General features: G+C 41.3%; 3 protein-coding genes across 3 annotated transcripts; all 3 read left to right on the top strand.

The window, feature by feature from the left end:
• Window positions 1-1,126: 1,126 nt before the first annotated feature.
• Window positions 1,127-5,055, top strand: LOC139203908 (arrestin domain-containing protein 3-like). The gene is made up of 6 exons (XM_070833816.1): window positions 1,127-1,464; window positions 1,895-1,952; window positions 2,110-2,257; window positions 2,884-2,980; window positions 3,377-3,633; window positions 3,805-5,055. Exons 1-6 carry the CDS (start codon window positions 1,209-1,211, stop codon window positions 4,483-4,485), a joined length of 1,497 nt encoding a protein of 498 aa, XP_070689917.1. The 5' UTR covers window positions 1,127-1,208; the 3' UTR covers window positions 4,486-5,055.
• A 361-nt stretch (window positions 5,056-5,416) lies between these two features.
• Window positions 5,417-8,455, top strand: LOC139203969 (arrestin domain-containing protein 3-like). Its single transcript, XM_070833893.1, has 6 exons — window positions 5,417-5,698; window positions 5,971-6,031; window positions 6,123-6,270; window positions 6,815-6,911; window positions 7,141-7,397; window positions 7,695-8,455. The coding sequence occupies exons 1-6, from the start codon at window positions 5,443-5,445 to the stop codon at window positions 8,127-8,129; spliced, it is 1,254 nt and encodes a 417-aa protein (XP_070689994.1). The 5' UTR covers window positions 5,417-5,442; the 3' UTR covers window positions 8,130-8,455.
• Window positions 8,456-9,335: 880 nt separating this feature from the next.
• On the top strand, window positions 9,336-15,667 carry LOC139204148 (uncharacterized). The gene is made up of 6 exons (XM_070834120.1): window positions 9,336-9,387; window positions 10,184-10,551; window positions 10,730-10,883; window positions 13,398-13,508; window positions 13,892-13,982; window positions 14,538-15,667. Exons 1-6 carry the CDS (start codon window positions 9,336-9,338, stop codon window positions 14,734-14,736), a joined length of 975 nt encoding a protein of 324 aa, XP_070690221.1. The 3' UTR covers window positions 14,737-15,667.
• Window positions 15,668-18,164: the final 2,497 nt, after the last annotated feature.

Below are 18,164 nucleotides of genomic sequence, written 5' to 3' on the forward strand. Positions count from 1 at the left end.
AGATGTGTATGTATATGGCCCCACAACTACGAAAGGTGAGAATGAGTGTATGTCCCCACAACTACAAAAGGCAAGAATGTGTGTATGTCCCCACAACCACAAAAGGCAAGTGTGTGTGTGTGTGTGTGTGTGTGTGTGTGTGTGTGTGTGTGTGTGTGTGTGTGTGTGTGTGTGTGTGTGTGTGTGTGTGTGTGTGTGTGTGTGTGTGTGTGTGTGTGTGTGTAAAGTTATATGAAACAGTGATTCTCATGCTGAGTCATTTCTTTACATTGAATCCATTTACACTTTTGCGGATGGGTGCTTTTATTTTGAAGGGTTAAAACCCGAAAGTTACACAAAAAACGGTAAAACGGGGAAAGGTGTGCAGCTCTCGTGTACCAGTTAAGATGGAGGTGGTGTTCGGTATTATTTAACACCTGGCTGATGAGGGCACAAAGTTTGTCGGTGTTTTATTTTGTGTATTTTGGTTGCTCTATTCTAACTGATGCACAAAGCAGGTGTTTAATACACACAACAACTGAACGTTGTGATGTTAATGTAAACAAAATAAACGACTCTCTGCTCATGTTTAACTTTAAAAGAATATAAGGTTTGATTAGAAGAAGAAGAAGAAGAAGACACTGATTGCATTTCTTTAACAGTACTTCCGGAATCGGCGTCATGCTTTCAGAATAAAGAAGTTGTCATTCTTTTTTTGTGTGTGAATATTATAGTCCCTGCCATGATTCAGTATTATCGTTCATTGCTGTTAAACACATAAAAACATATGACTGTGACACAAACGCACAAAAGCTTTAAGGAAACCAAATCCAACCCAAATCTTTTTTTTTTTTAATTATTATTATTTGTTTTCACCACAGCTCAGGGCGCAGTGTTTTGGTTTAGCCTCGTGTGCGCCTATGATTGTCCTCCAGGGGGCTCCATACCATTATTTTTGACTGATTGCAATGCGCTTTTGTGGCCACTGGTTGGTCTTGTTTCCGGTGAGGGTCCAGTTTCTCATGTGCACATTGGATGGCAGCAGAGGTCTTTGAGTTCGCTATATGCTGGGTGTGTCCTGATCGTATAGTCCTCCCCACCCCGGTCTATGCGCCATGAGTGCTCTTTCAACAAAATAGTAGGCTGTGAAAACGTGAGGAAAGCTGCAGGTGGCTCGATCGTATGTTTTCTTTATCCGTATCTTAACTTACAGACGCCACTCCACGACAATGCCCACAGTTCAAAGCTTAACGCTGACTTACGACGCGCCGAACGAGCACGGGACGTTTTCGGAGGGGGACACAATTACTGGAAAAGTAACATTGGCCTTGTCAAAGGAGACCACAGTTCAAAGCCTGTTTGTTAAAGCTAAAGGGGACGCTGACGTGCACTGGTCTAAAAAGAGAGGGGATCGCACATATACATACTCTGCACACAAGAGATATTTCAAACTGAAGCAGTTTCTGATCCCAGAGGACCCCAAGGGTAGGCGGAAGACTTGTTGTTAGTTCTGCATGCCTTAACGCATTCAGTTAAAACTCACATGTTGTCTGACATGTAAACAAGTTATAGCCCACATTCAAAACTTAAGCAAAAGTAGGCTACAGTAATAGAATCTCAACTAAAACTTAACTTGTGCATCTGTAGAATTAGGCTAATCCCAATTCTGTTACTGAGGGATTAATCTGTAAACATCATTTATTCCATAACAGTGCTAAATGACCAATGACTAAATGGCAGCTATAACATTAATGTACAATGCTGAAATGAAAATGAAGTGCTGTGGAGTATAAATATTAAATGGCAATGTGTATATGTAGTCCTTCCAAGTACTTTTAAATTGTATTTAAAGTAATTGCTAGTAAATGACAGGAGATCACTGTAAGCATTTACACCAAAACACTCTCCCTTCCAGACACTGTAGTTGCCCAAGGGACCCATGTGTATAAATTCAACTTCAACATACCACCAGGGTAAGTACAGTAAGGCAATTTACCAACACGTTTGCACTCTCACGGCGTAGCTGATTTTAACAGACAGAACCAAATGGCCCGCTCCTGTGCGTTATTTAAACTGGTGTCAGTTCACCCACAGATTACAGAACATTTATCTGCTGATTCTCCATTACAGAAGCATTCCTTCATCTTTCAAGGGGAGTCATGGAAAGATCGTCTTCAAGCTGGAAGCCAAGCTGTCCAGGAGCTGGAGGATGGACCGCACAGTAGAGAAGAATTTCAATTTCGTCTCCAAGTCCTTTCCAAACATTGCGTCTCTGATGGTATCTGAAATGTTCAAACACGTACACACATCTCTAGAATACTACTGTCAGTATAGCATGAGGAGATGACATTTCGTCATGTGAAATTACAGAGGGTGCCGTCCTTTTCATGCAAGAAGCACTCTTCATGAGGGACTTTAGAAAATGAAAAGTGCATGTATCGCACAGTTCATCCAAACTACACTCCAAAATATCCCAATTTGTATCTAGTCACACAGATCACTTTAGATTTGAGATATCCGCTGTTGTGTGTGCTCGCTCACTGGTTTGACTCTCTGGAATACTTAAACAGAACTGAGTCATCTGTAACGGCAGTAGCTCGACTGTGCTTTTGGATTTGAATTTATGCTGCTGAAATGTTTGGGAAATTACCTTTAAAAAAAACTCAACAGTAATGTGTCACACCATCCCAGTTGCTTTGGATGGTTTCTTCTGTAGAAAGTAGTCCTGTGAAAAGTGCTCACAATGATATAAGGTACAGTAGGCATTACAGTTCAAAGGCTGGTGGAGTGACCTTGGTATCTTGCCCTGTTCTCTAACTATAATACTGAAATCATGTGTTATATTGTCTTAATTGTGGAAGTGGATCAAAACGGTTGTTGTTTTCCCTGTTTATTGCATTCCAGTTGCAGCAAGCTGGTTCAATAAACAAGGAGATGGGGCTTTTCTCAAAAAGAAATGTGCACATGGATGTCATCCTTGACCGGAGGACTTATGCTCCAGGTAATACATTTCCTCTTCAAACATGGTAGGTTCAAGTCATGGAAGGAGATCTTCTGCTGGAAGCAGATACTGAAAAACTGGAAAAAAAAGTTTTTGTCATGTGATGGTTGTCACTGACAACGGTTTGCAAAACTATTAAGTAAATTATTTTAATGAAACATGCAGTAATATTACTGCATTATTGTAATAATAGTGCATATATGGTTTTATCCAGCCTGTTACTTTTTTCCAACAAGAAAAGAAATTGAATGCGCTGTACAGTTTATTTTCATGACAGAAGTTCATACAACTTTCTTTGTCATTGTCTTTACACATTCTGAAGCACACTGCATTGACCTATTTGGTATTTTTAAATGTATGAAAATTAACCAAAAATATTCTGTTTTTTTCTGATAGGTGAAGCAATGGTGATTGTTGCAAAAATCAACAATTCCTCATCTAATGAGATGACACCCAAATTTAGTTTAATGCAGGAGGTGGTGTACCGTGCCAACGGTAATACCAAACATAAGGCCATCACTATCCACAAACTGGTTGACAGCTGTATTAAACCCCAAACACAGAAGGAGGTTAAGTGCACAATGTTGATTCCCCGTGATCAGATTTACACGATCCAGAATTGTGACATTATCACGGTGACATACCATTTAAAGGTAATGCAGCATTATCTTCGTGGTAAAGCAAGTCCATTGACAGAACTATTTTTGAAACAATTGAATAACATTTACCCATAAATATAACTAAAGATTTTTCAAATTCTGTGTGACTTTCAGATTTTCTGTTGCTACTTTAAAAGTAAAACATGTGTCATTTTTTTTTCTCAGGTGTACTTGGACATCAGCTTTGCTTTCGATCCAGAAGTTATACTCCCTGTGGTCATTGTTCCTCCTGACCTGCTCCTTGGCCCTCAGCCTGGTGTGGCTATGGGTCCCTATGGGGCTATTGGGGGCCCAAGTAACAGCGACTTCCCTCCCCCTGTAATGCCTATGGGTCCCTATCCAGCAGGGGCTATTGGTGCCCCAAGTATCAGCTACCATCCTCCCCCTGCGATGTCTATGGGTCCCTATCCAGCATCCCCACATTCAGGCGCTCATGGATACCCAGGAACCCAGAGTTATTCAGCACCGCCACCTGCATACCCAGGCAACCTACCGGTGTTTGCTGGTCCACCAGCTCAGCCAGCACACATGAGTGGGGGCTACAACAACCCAGGGCCACAGCTGGCTTCTCCGTATGGATCTCCATTTTCATCATCACCATCATCTCCTTTGCTTCACCCTCCACCTACCGCCCCAACATTTCACCCACCCCCATGTGTCCCAGAGATCCCACCATCCCCTTCTTCTCAACCGTTAAACACACCCACAACCGCTCTTCCATCCAGCCCGCTGCCTTCTGCACCAATGATGACCGTCGACTTCCTGTCTCAGACGGATGAGGCTCCTCCATCATATACACTCATTTTCCCGTCTTCTGGTGGCGAAACATCTGACGCAAAAAAGTAGGATGTCTGCTCAAGCCAAATCCTAACCGTTAAAACAGGAAATCAATTCACCTAAACTGTGTCTTTAACACCTTGTTAGTGTTACATTTTGAAGTGTGAGTTTAGACTGAATTGCTATTGTGTGCAATATCTACTGGTTTGCATGTAAACAAATATTTATAAAAATAAGACTTTAGTATTGTATGTGTTAGATGTTCTCTGGCCAGTTTAGGTTGGCTTTGTCCAGCTGATAACATAATCACTCAGACCTCAGTTATCAGGATTCACTGTGCATTTACGTGCCTCGTACATCGTAAGTGTCACAGACTGATGTTTTTGTTTTTTTTCCAGTGTTTTAGTTTACACTTATTCTCTCTACCTCACCCTTGGGCCCGGGTGATAAAGGCAAACTGTACTGTATTAATACAAAAATCTATTTCTATGTGTTTTTTTTAATGGCAGCAATCCACTAAGAGGCCAAATATATATTTTCCCTATGTATAAGTGTCTACTTTATCCCACCATACTTTACAAACCTGACTTATTGTACTCACAAATCGCCAGCGTTTTCTCTGACTTGTAGAGCTGAATAAAAAATGTCAGGTAAAGTTTCTCTGTGAGTCTTTCTTTCATTTTCCTTTATAGATAAACAGATTTTAAGAAAGTTAAATAGCCTAATTGTACTGTTCATTGTACATATAGCATCATTCATACACTTTATATGATCCCATAAACTCTCATGTACCAAATGTGTCGCACTTCCTTCCGGGTATTACGCCATCATGATAAGAACATTGCTTAAACGTGTGTTGTGATAAATGTTATTGCTACATTGTATGAGGAAACATTGGAGGTTTTTATGGCCTCAACTCTCGGGCGGAGCCGCATATAATCTGGACCGTAAACAGGACTCGTGCTTCCTGCTGCTCATCCAGAAGTGGGACGGATACGCACGGCGCGTTTGGCTCATGCGTCTGCAATGTCTCCGATAAAGGACTTGAGTCTCACTTACGAAGCTCTTAACGAGGAGAACACTGTCTCTCAAGGAGACACTATCACGGGCGCGGTCTCTTTCACTTTGACCAAACAAACCAAGGTGAAGCTCCTCCTGGTGAAAGCCAAGGGGGACGCGCGTGTGGACTGGTCGGAGGGAACCGGAGATGACAGGAGGTCGTACTCTGCGCACAGGAGATACTTCAAAGTCAAAGAATATGTATTTGCAGAAAATGCTAAAGGTAGGCCGAAGATTTGTGTCCGATCTGCTCCCTCGTCTAAACCCGAGAGCTGCTTTTGTGTTTTATACAATTAGGGGCGTTGCCTTGTGCGCCAGGTGCTTTTATTGTGAAGTACACCATTGTGTTAGATGTTCTATTTTGAAAAAAAAAGTAACTTAAACATGTTTTCATGTGTTTACAACAATCAACAGTAATGCACAAAAACGCACGTGGAGTTAACGTTATATACTTTACTTTGTGGTCCATTACTTTTATCTTTCTCCCCTCTTCAGTTGGCACTGTGCTTCCACAAGGCACCCACTGCTTCAGGTTCAGGCTTCAGATCCCACAGGGGTGAGTGGGGATGTCTAGCGTTACAGTACTACTTCCTTGTTTGCTTTCACAAACTGTCTAACTGCTCTGCTGGGCTGCTTCTGTCTTACAGGGACATGCCGGCCTCCTTCAAGGGGCTTCATGGAAAGATTGTCTACGTTCTCGAAGCAAAGTTGTCCAGGAGCTGGCGGTTGCCTTCTGTTTTACAAACAGAGCTCAATTTTGTGTCAAAGTCCTTTTCACGCTATGGCCAAGCACTTGTAAGTGGTATATCACAGTGAGACGTGTGATCAATTGGATGCACTGTTTCCACTTTCCAAATGAACAGGTGTAGCACTTAAAATGGCTTATAGCTGCTAAGAGTTAAATATTTAAGATAAAGAGACCTTTGAAATTAAAAGAATGGAACATAAGGGTTGAGAAAAAGACAACAATCAAGACTTACGTGTGAAACATTTATAAAGAATGTGTCTGATCAACATTTCATCGCATCGAGGAGTTAGCGGTGAAGAAAGTCTTAAGGGTTGTGAAATGTGCTTATTTGATTGTTTGGCTCATTAGAGAATCAAATGAGAGCGTAGAGTATTCATTCTGAGATGTTAAAGAGTTCATTTTTTATAGTGTACAATCCTCAACAGGGATCCAAAGGTTAATATCTAGATGATAGTGTTTCTTCCTGGACTTGAGGTTGATATTAAGTTGTTTCAAGTGTTTATTATTGTGAAGCATCATAATCAAAGCATCATTTCCACGCTTCACTTCCAAAGAGTTGATGTTAAATCGTGTTTGCATGATTTCCTCTAGTGTCCCCTCTCTGGCTTGGTGGATAAAAAGGTTGGGGTTCTCTCCAAAGGACAGGTCAAGATGTCTGCCACTGTTGACAGAGAGGTTTACTGTCCAGGTAAAGTCGCTTCTGCTTACTGGGAACAAACCAAGTGCCGACGTTAAAACAGCATATTGTCAGGTGGTATCAGATGTTTATAGCTTATACGTTGCTTCAGGCTTATCTTGACCATACAAGCTTTCTATGTACATATTGATAAAGGTGATGTGTGATATGTGTAGCGACAAAATTTCAGGAAAAAAAACAACAAAGTGCATATTCAGATATTATGGTTTGTTCTTGACAGGTGACACTGTATCTGTTGTTGCCCAAATCTGCAACTCCTCTTCCAAAACGATGAAGCCCAAGTTCAGCCTGCAGCAGAACGTAGAGTTCCGCGCTAGCGGCTCCTCCAATCTCTGTAGCAAAAACCTGTGCAAAATCGTTGGGGACATTATCCCACCAAACTCAGAGGAAACCATCTCCTGCCAAGTGAAGATTCCGTTCGATGTCACCCCCACCCTCCATGATTGTGAAATCATCTCAGTTGACTGTTACCTCAAGGTACGCAATAATGTAATTTTGATGGTACATCAACTCAGAAATGAAGTAACTGCTTTTGTTACCAATATTGGCAGCTATAGTTGTACCACAGATAATTCTTGTGTTAATCATACACTGCAACACTGATTAGAATTAGAAAATAACACTAAACAACAACTTATGTGCAAGTACAGAATGCTATAACAATTAATTTCTAGTATAATAACAAATAATCATGTTTTTCCATAAATGTCAGCTTGATTCAGATCTTTCTGGTGTGCTGTAGATTTTACTTCTTGCCACGTTTCTGTTTCCCAGGTGTATTTGGACATCAGTTTTGCCGTCGACCCGGAGGTGGCGTTCCGACTGATCATCGTGCCTTCTAGCCACGCTGCCCTTCTGCCTGGTGATGCCGTGGGGCCTTTCCCTGCTGGGGCTGTTGGGGGCCCAAGTTACAGCGACTTCCCTCCTCCTGCTTTCCCTATTGCACCTTATCCTGTACCCACTGGCCCAGGTCCCTATGGATACCCGGCACCAGATCCCAATTCACATGCGAACATGACAAGTGGCTATAATACTCAGTGGCCGCAACAGGCCCCTCCATATGGTTTTCCACCTGCAGCTGTCTGGTCATCCTCAGTGCAGCCTCAAGCCCCCACTGCTCCACCTCTGTTTCAACAGGAAACAGAACCTCCAACCTATACGTCCCTTTTCCCTCCTTCTCGTGGGACTGGGTCAAATCAGAAAAGCTGAGATTGAAAAAGAACACAAACTTGAAATGATGACGGATGCTGAGGGTTTTTCAGCTATTTATAATGCAGTAAGGTATTTTCTGCTTGTCAAACTGTATTCTGTATTTGGTCTACTGTTTTTGCAGTTATGTTATTTAATATGTACAGTGTGTGTGTGTGTATTTAGTGTAGTACCATCTGTGCACTGTGGGGGAGGGGGAACTTGCCAACTTGCTTTTACTTTCCTTACTTTGTAATACAGATGTTTATTCATTACTGAAAAACCTTTTTACTCAACTGGTTTTCTTCCATATGCAAGATTAAACTTGACCCAAGTGGAAACCAAAAGATCTGATTTTCAGAGGTAAACAAAGCCTCAAATGTTTTACAGAGAACAGAACAGGCTACTGTAGGATTTGCAGACAAAAGGGGACTTTTTTTTTTTTTGGCTTTTCTATTGACATAAAAATGATTTTGAAGGAGAATGTGGTTTGATTAGTTCTTAGTCCTCTGAGTACATTTATCTGGATCAAGGTCTTCTACATACTTGCATCATGATAGAGAGAAAAACATCATGTGACCATGCAGGCCCCCAAAGCTGTCCCATCCCTCACAGTAACGAGTGGGCAATCCTATTCAGCCGGTAACACTGTTTTGTCCTTATAACAGATTTATGCTCTTTAATTCTTATTGGTAGTCCATGCAGTTGTAGCACATTGGTTGTAAACACATTTTCTAGCCTGCTGTACTGGTAAACAAGGAGCAAAAAAAAAAAAAATCCAGAGTGTTAAAAGACAGTTACAGAATATGCAAGACAGTAACCAAATGGCATAAACTGGTACACCACAGGGATCTTCTTCATACCCAAAGGCCAAATGAACACCTAGTTGCAGGTGGAGTGCAGAAAAACAGCACTGAGCCACCTTTCAAAAACAACCAGGCCTCCTTATGATCGTTACATCGCGATCTGATGCATCCCTGGACGACAACAGGGCATTTCAATGGAAATCCACAGTTTGGGAAGCACGCATGTCTTATTCGGAGGAATGCTCCTCTGTTCATCCATCCAAATGATGGATGCGTGGAGGAGGGAGCCTTCATCAAGTCGAGCTCCCGCCCACTTGCACTTGCTGCTGCAGAGTAGTCAGACCAGGGTCGGCTCAGTTTGACAGAGTGTCTGGTTAGACCCCAGCTGGGTTGTCACCGGACATATCACACCGCCACCACCATGGGACGGAGGCTGCCGTGTGTCTGTGTGCTTGTCTTCGTCATTTTCAAAGGTAAGACACATGGTGAAAGTTGCTCCGTTCCGGTGAGTCATTCCGCAGATTAACAGGGCGAAACTTTGCCGCACAGCGACTCTTAAGTTGTCTGTAGAAATAGCTGCATGCTGTCCAAATAGTAAGTTAGCCGAAAGACTCTTTCCAAGTCTAATGTTCAGCTAACGCATCGATGAAGTTACTCCAGAGACTGTGCTGGTTTGTTCAAGCTTAGTACATAACAAACTTAACCTGTTTAGCCTAATGTCTGTCTTATGCAGAATAATTTAGCTGCCGCTAGCTATTAGCTTAAAGCGAGGTTAAAGACTGCCACTTAAATCCAAAAGTTCAATAAAACGTATTGAGACAAAGATGCATCGCTGCTTGCTGCTTCACTTGTATGCCGATTAGTCAAGTATCATAAGAAACAAGTTATTTCAAATCTTTGATGTAATATGTGATGACACGTGTTTACCAAGACACCAAAAAGGAATAAATAGTCATCTCTTTAATGGAATTTGGCTTGGCATTATCTCATATTGACAACTACCTATAGACAACTAGCATGTCATGCACACTGTAAAGTTACCAGTCTCTTACCAGGCCTTACTGATGTAATATCACATAAATGTTGCTATATCATATTAGAAATGAAGATATGACCTCCTAAATTTGAGTAAGACATTTTACATTTATTTATTTTGCAATTTTAATTAACCTAATACCCAGCTCTCTCCCCATATAGCAACAATGGCCTTTATAATAATGAGTTAAAATTTAAGTTTCGCCAATGACTGTCTTTATGTCCCCTCCACAGAGGCGTCTGGCTTAAAGATTCAGAACAAGCTGCTGGGTAAATGTCTAGAGGTGCAGAAAGGACCTGTGGGAGGTAGAGTCTCTCTGGGTGATTGCAGCCCATATTCAGCCTTACAGGAATGGCGTTGGCTCCCAGAGAGCCAGGCTCTCACCAACCTCCACTCCGGGGAGTGTCTGGCTGCGCCGAGAGAGCAGTATGAAGGTGTACACCTGCAGCCCTGCATCGTTCGAGCTGAAAGTGACAGAGAGGCAAGCAGTCAGGCATGGTCCTGTTCCAAGAGAGGCCACCTCACTTTGAAAGGGAAGGGGTTGCACCTTAGTGCCACACAAGAATCCACTTTGGTCTTCCTTTCCAGGGAAAATCGGCAGGTACGAATATTTGGAAAAGGAACAGAGGCTCCTTCTCTATGTGACACAGTGTCTGATAGTAATCAGATCTCTCAAAATGTAAGGAGGCAGTGGATTTAAAAATGGAAAAATAGCAATAAGTCTGTTAAATGCCTGACGCTACCTGGATGTTCTTTTGTGTCATCTTCTTTACAAGCAGGGCAGCAGGTGGCGGACTCTTGATAACCAGACGCTGTGCAATGGTAGCGACAGCAAGCATAACCAACACCAACCTCACCACCATCTGGGGAAATCTTTGGAAGCTGCGGTTTTTCCGAGTGCCATCTCTGATATGCAGAGACGGGCTGAACCATGTAAGGACCTAAAAGTATCTCAGTAGCAGGTAGTTAACGGGATGTTGTCTTCAAAAATACATACAACATACGTTCACTTAAAGTGCCGGCCGGTGACTTTACTAGTTTACCCCCCCCCCTACAAATTTTATCAACAAATCTTCAATATAAATACTTAACATTATTTTAAACATTTGAATCATATCATAAGTTTTTCGATTGATTTTTCTACTTTCCAGCCAGTCAGTGTTATCAGGTCATACCAGTGCAGTATGAATGTTTATTTGCTGATAATTGTGACTATCTACAGAAGAAATCCTTTGATAATATTAATAATAATAATAATAATAATAATAATACTTTTTATTTGTAGGCGCCTTTCAAGGCACTCAAGGTCGCCTTACAGTAAAAGACAATGAAATACATAAAAATGGCAGAAAATACATTAAAACAGACAATGGACGGTGTAGATATGATCGGAAAGTGCAGTGAGTCATAGGGAATATGCAGGTTTGAACAGGTGGGTTTTGAAAAGTGAAAGTGAATCAGAGAATTCCAGAGGCATTCTCCGCATGGTGGTGAGGCGGGCGGAGGGGACGGTGGGATGGATGGAGGAGGAGGAGGATCTGAGTGTGCGAGCAGGTGTGGTGATGTGGAGGAGGTCAGAGAGGTAGGGAGGGGCGAGGCAGTGGATGGCTTTGTAGGTGAGTAACGTTTTAGACTGAATACGGTGTGATGTGATGAATAGATGGTGTCCTTGTGATGACCCAAGCTGCTGAATTCTGAGCCAGTTGTAGTTTATGGAGGGTTTTGTGAGGAAGACCAAACAGAAGGGAGTTACAGTAGTCAAGGCGGGAAGTGATGAGGCTGTGTGCTAGTATGGCGGTGGTGTGAGGTGTGAGGGAGGGGCGGAGACAGTTAATGTTACGGAGATGGAAGTAAGCTGACCGGGTTATGTTGTTAACGTGTGAAGTGAAAGAGAGTGTGCTGTCGAGGATGACACCCAGAATCTCGACCTCAGGGGAGGGAGAAATGGAAGAATTGTCTATGGATAAAGAAAAACTGTCAGATTTTTGCATACAATGATGTGTTGCGCTATTTCTTAATTATTATTTGATTTTTAGATCACTATTTTTAAAACCTTGGCGGTGCATGCATGGATCTGCTGGCAACGCAAAGATGTTGATGAAGCACGGTGTACTCCTCAGCTTTTAGATATATTTTGTGTTTGACCATGTGTTTCTCTGTGCAGCTTTGCATTTTGCATTCCAAATATTGCATTAAGCTTTGTCTGCTTCCAGTTTTGAAAAGTTTCAGTTCAATTTTGCCCTGACTGTGCTGAATTTGAACACCAGGGGTGATCTAGTCTTTCTCTCTCTCTGTCATAGTAGTCGCCTACTCTCTTATCCAGATGCGCTCTCAAGTACTGAAATTTGGTATTAATTGATTTAGCATGAATCAGTAGTCCAGTCTCGGCACCCTGAGAAGTACAGTTTGGTACCCGACCCTAACAAAGAGCCTTTACAGGATATCCTCATTCTTATTCCATTCATTCTCTATCACATCACAATGATGTTGAAGTTGGGAGACATTTTTCTCTGTTTGTTTCAAAAGTCCATGTGATACATCTGATATCAGTTGCATGATGTATCCTTCTGTGGCCACCGATTAGATTACAACATGCCTGCTTTTAGCCTCAGGATCTAATTTAATTGAGTGCGCTTTTGACCGATCAATATTTTCCTCGTCCTGGAAGACGGCCAACCACTTCACAGCAGCATCTTCGACCGTCAAGTTATGGCAATGCTGATTCATGTTGTCTCAACACGGGCCTTGATTTGTGCAAAATCCTGCCAGAACAGGATCCGGGAACTCCCATATTGGGCGCGGCACTTATTTGATTGGATCGGACAGCTCCTTTGTCACTATCAAAAGTGTTTAATATTTAATGTTACCTTTTCAGTCAAACTATTATTTCCCTTTGATGTTACTTGAAAAATGCTTGTTTGTCTATTTTGGATGCTTTTAAAATCAGATTTAAAAGAAAAATCATGGTACTGAAATGTGGAGTGGAGCCTATTATAGCAACCCACTGACAAGGGAAACAACCAGGAAGTGAGGGGACAGTCAGCGAGAGAGAGAGAGAGAGAGAGAGAGAGAGAGAGACAGAGAGAGAGAGACAGAGAGAGAGAGAGAGAGAGCTGCAAGCACAAGCAGCTGAGCCTCCCCCTGCTGATTTCGAGTGATTATTGTGAATATACTGTGACTTTACTGTCCCCCAACTGGCCAGAATAGCACCCTCTCTGTACTCCAGGACTTTACATCAGGCGGGTCCTGTATGACCTGATTTCCTTCTCACCACTGAAGATGGACAGACACAACTATTGCTTCTTCCATTGAAAAATAAAAATTGCAGAGGTTAGACATTGTGATTTTCAGGGCCTTCCAGTCAGGGCAAAGAAATCAAACCTCAATTTTGATCATCACTTCCAGTTGATTTTATTTTGACTTGTTTCTTTTTTCCTCCACTTCCAGTCGAAGGTATAATGGCCGTTGAGGTCACTGAAACATATCCTGTAATGGATGAGCCTCTTTCAACCAAATCCCCGGCAGATCCCACTATGATTTTCTTCACTATGGACTATGGTGAGTTTGGTAACCTGTAAACAATAAAAGTTTGATTGTATGGTCCAATTTAATCTGTGGAAATGTTTGACAATACTGTAGGTAGTCTGACAAAGAAGTCTCAACAATTTTCCTTGTTCAGAATAAATGTAGTTACTTTCCCACCACTAGATGGAGATGGATGAACGAGAAACTGACAGCAAAGTTTATGATGGGTGCATTGTTAATGTTTGCAAAGGAGTTCCAACAGGCTTTTATTTGCAGGTTCAGAGTTGATGGAAATTAAACAAATGAGCAAGAATCATATCTTAGAAAGAGGTAAATATGAGTTGAAAAGTGGATTGTGTGAAATGAATAATGCGGCGCTCGGTCTGTGTGTGCGTGTGTACATGTCGTGTGTACAGGGATGGGCTGGAAGATAACCATGCTGGTACTGAGCTCTTTGGCTCTGGTCCTGGGGACTGTGATTCTAATCCTCAATGTTTACTCCAACAGGTGAGTGCCTAAACACACACACACAGAACCCACATCAAAGCAGATATTTGTATTTATATAGATATAAATATATATTGAAAAGAGTTAGATCATAATGCCTTACCAACACGACTAACGTAACGTACGTGTTTTTGTTTGCTTATTAGTTAATCATTCATATGGTAAAATAGCCAAAGCTTGACCGGTGATGGCCTCACTAAGGCAAGGGTTTTTCACAGTTATGTCATTGTCAATTGGATGTATTTGAGTTTTTTTGAGTCTTGGTCTGAAAGTAAATTAAATTTTGAACACGTCAGAGTAATTAATTCATTGAAACACAAGAACATGAAACAAAACAGAGGACAGACAAGGGCATATTGAAAAGACAGTTATCTTCTGTGTGCACTTGAATTGCATACGGGTGACCTACATCCAACAACAACAGCCAATGGAAGAAAAAAAATGATTAACCCTACATCAAAAAAATATCGGGCCAGACATTTCAGAGAGCTTTGGTACTAAACTAAACGTTGCACGTCCACTCACTTTCTGTCTTTTTCTATGTTGTTGTGCCAGGAGGAAGAAAGTGGTGTGTGTTTTGAAGTCCTACACTCCGAGGCTGGAGGGGAGTGTTCCTGGGTCTCCGGTGCCCAGTGAAAGAGCCCCGCTGACAGAGCATGCCATGCGCCTCCCACACTCCTCCCCCATGTTACAACGAGGAGAAATCCTGATCGAGTGGAAAGATGGCACTGTCACTCCTCTGTACGAGGCCTGAAAGTTGTACCGTTTATGTAGTTCTGGACGTGGGTATATTGATGCTAGCGTGCATGGTTTCCTATGCAAGGTTATGCATGTAATCTTCTGAATGTGTCTGTTGTGAAGAGAAGAGAAGGTTTTCTGTCGTTTCTGCCTGTTTTCATGAACTCAACTACTGTCGATGGTTAACTCCACACTGTTTCATGAATTGCAAAGTTCATGGGGCAGTACAACACCTTTCAACAAGGTGTAGCTGCCACAGCAAGATAAAAGCTGTCGTGGAGCTGCTAGAGTGTCTCTTGACACCCGGTGTTAGAGATTTGAGTGATTGCTTGTTGGATCAAAGGACTGTAAAATTAATGTTTAAGCATTTTGACATTGTTTGTAGATAAGTGCTGTATCATTTCAGGGCTCAACAAAGCAACCAAGAGCTTAGGCCTTTAGCTGGACAAACGCTCAGCACTCTTCACTTTGTTTGCCAAGACCTACAGTGAAACTTGAGGTCGGATGCTGTTGTGCAGTGGAGTCAGGTCAGGTGCCCCTTTTTCCATGTGTGCTTGATTTTGGAGAATTTAAAAGCTCTGCGGGCAACGTTTGACACATTGTTCATGTGTCATTTAACAATGTGCCAAACAACACACCAAGACACACCTATACTCGTGGGACTCACTCCCTTAACATTAGGACTGATAGGCTATTTTAGGAAAATATAATCAAGTTCAATTTAGTTATGTTGTGTTGAAAGAAACACTCATTGATGAAAGTTGTTTTTCTAACACAATTCAGTATTATTTAGATTGTACTTCATATCATAACTGTGTGAAGTGATAAAGATGTCTTGATAAGTAAACTAGTATACATGGGGAATGCTCATAGTGTGACACTGTAATCTTGTACTATTCATTTTGTAATGCACTTTGCTTTGACAAAGCATTAAAACTGCTAATAGTGTGCTTCCACACAGTCTTCATCAGCAGATGATGTTTGCTCAATTATCAAAACAACAGATGTTTAAACTTTTCATCCTTACAAGTTAAATGGCAACCTGTGGTAGATCACCACTTTGTGGTACATGGTTAGGTTTTTAACTACAAAAAAATTTTTTTAACCTTTGAACTAGCTAATAAAATAAAATGAGATCTACATAATTGACGTGCTGTTTTTATGACTACGTAGTGACATGATGTAATATGTAAATGTCCTTCAGTGGTTTTTGTACATCAACAATGCCTCTCCTATCGTTAGTGTCATCCTGACTGAGGGGGGAAAGGGAATGAGCTGCAAAGCATCATTTATAATAAATGCACTAACAGTCTGTAGGGATCATGGATATGTCAAGTTGATGATAATGGTGGCGAGGGTTCCAGGGAACATGTCATTTCCCTGTGGCACGGAAACTTCCCAGCAGGAGGAGTCTGTTTACAACAGAAAACCAAAGGCTGATTTCCTGTTTTTTTTTTTAGAGAAGCTTGGGTGTTGTTGGACAAGTTAATCTGATCTCTCCTTCATTTTAACAGTAATTAGCAGATCTGCTTGGAAAAAACACTGCCAGAAAAAAAGAATGTAGCAGCGTCTTACATTTACAAGGTTTGCTTTGTCAAAAGTGCACTTGCAACCAGAACTTCTGCCTATGTACTGGGACTGCAAGGATTCATTGATTAGTCATCAACTGATCAACTAATGGTAAAAAAAAAGGTCAAAATTCTGGGTGTCTATGACAGTAGACTGACATTTGAGGAAGTCATATTGGGCTTTTGGCAACACTGATTGTTTTCTGACATTCCATAGACCAAACTAATTGATTAATCAAGGAAATAACAGTGACGATAATTGTTAGTTGCTGCCCTACTCTTTTCTAGGTGCTTTTAATGTATAATTTTATATTGTTTTCTAGAGAAAGTAACATCAAACCTAGAGCTGTCTCCCCTGCTGGTAGTGTTTATACTAATGAGAGGGCACAAAGTTAAATGAACAGCACACAGCACCCTGAAAATGACATGGCATCCCACACCCTTCCAAACCACATCCACATGCCAGATGAGAAAAAAAAACAGGTTATTTTCTTTCTTTTTTTGGTAAAGGAATCATTTAACTTCCATGCTAGTTGTTAACTAATTGTATTTGGCCTTGTGTAAAGAATATCATTAGAACACTCGTGTTATCACACGTTTTTGTTGTAGAAGTGCCACACAGATAACAATGCAGTTCATATGTAGGAAGCCATGCAGTTGTTTATGTTGTGGCTCTGTACTCCAGCACATTGGGTTTGAGATAAAACAATGTCTATGAGGGGCAAAATGCTGACTTTTAGCTTTACCTTAATTTACACATTGCGTCCATCCTACATGGTTTGTGAAAACGCTCCAACACCCTTGAGGCTAAAAATCAGCACTATGACCGCATTGTAGTTGTTTCATTTAATGATAATACTTGTAATAATAATACTTCCTTTATTAATCCTTCACAGGAAATTGCTTCGTTATGGCAGCAATACAGACAGACACCCCACAAGACAACAAACAGCCACCACAAGACAACCAACACTTCAGGCACAAAAACAATAGTAAGAAAGGAAAAAATATATGAAAAATACAAAGTATGTACAATCTAAAATAGAATAATATAACATAAGACTAGTATACTATATAAAAAATAAGTACGATGTGCAAAAACTGTCTGGGGGAGAAAAGAGGAGGGAAAAAGAGGAAGAGAAATAAACATATATACAATAGATATATTCTACAGTGTTGAGCGTCCAAATACTGACAGGCTGCACTGTATGTGCACAAACGTGTCTTCTTGCAGGTGAGGCAGAAGAGGTCGGGAGTGACACCTGTATGAATAAGAGGTGTGTGTGGGAGGACTGACTAATCACTGTCAATACCTGGCAGACGATTTATCCAGTTTCACTGCAGTCCCCACAATGGATTTGTCAGGGCAGTCCCCTTGTAAGCCATTATGATATGCAGTTTTTTATAATGATGTTTCTGCTCGTTTGATTAAGGGATTTATCATATAAACTTATACAATAGAATACAAATACAGTGCCCAAAGGAGCACATGTAGAAACAGAACACAGCCAGTCCAGTTTTAAGACTTGAAAATGCTGATTGCACTTGGAGGAAATTTTTTTTATTTCAGTTTCTTGATACTAAGCACATAGCTGCTGTAGACGAGGTGTTCTTCCCAAAAAAACATCTGTGCCGTGTGCTTTGTCTTGAGAGAAGTGCACAATGGGCAGCGTATAGTTTGGATTCTCAGAGCTTGAACACTGTAAAAGTAACCACAAGCTTGACACCAGATGAGTCCATGAAGCCACCTTGACCTTCATATGACCTTTCAGAAGAGTAGATTGTGTTCTCTTTATAAATAGCAATCAGCCAGTGAGAAACCGTCTCGGACTGTCTGAGACTTGGATGAAAAGGAAAAGACAAGAGGAAGGAACAG

Source organism: Pempheris klunzingeri, chromosome 7 (assembly GCF_042242105.1).
Source record: "Pempheris klunzingeri isolate RE-2024b chromosome 7, fPemKlu1.hap1, whole genome shotgun sequence".
Taxonomy (NCBI): domain Eukaryota; kingdom Metazoa; phylum Chordata; class Actinopteri; order Acropomatiformes; family Pempheridae; genus Pempheris; species Pempheris klunzingeri.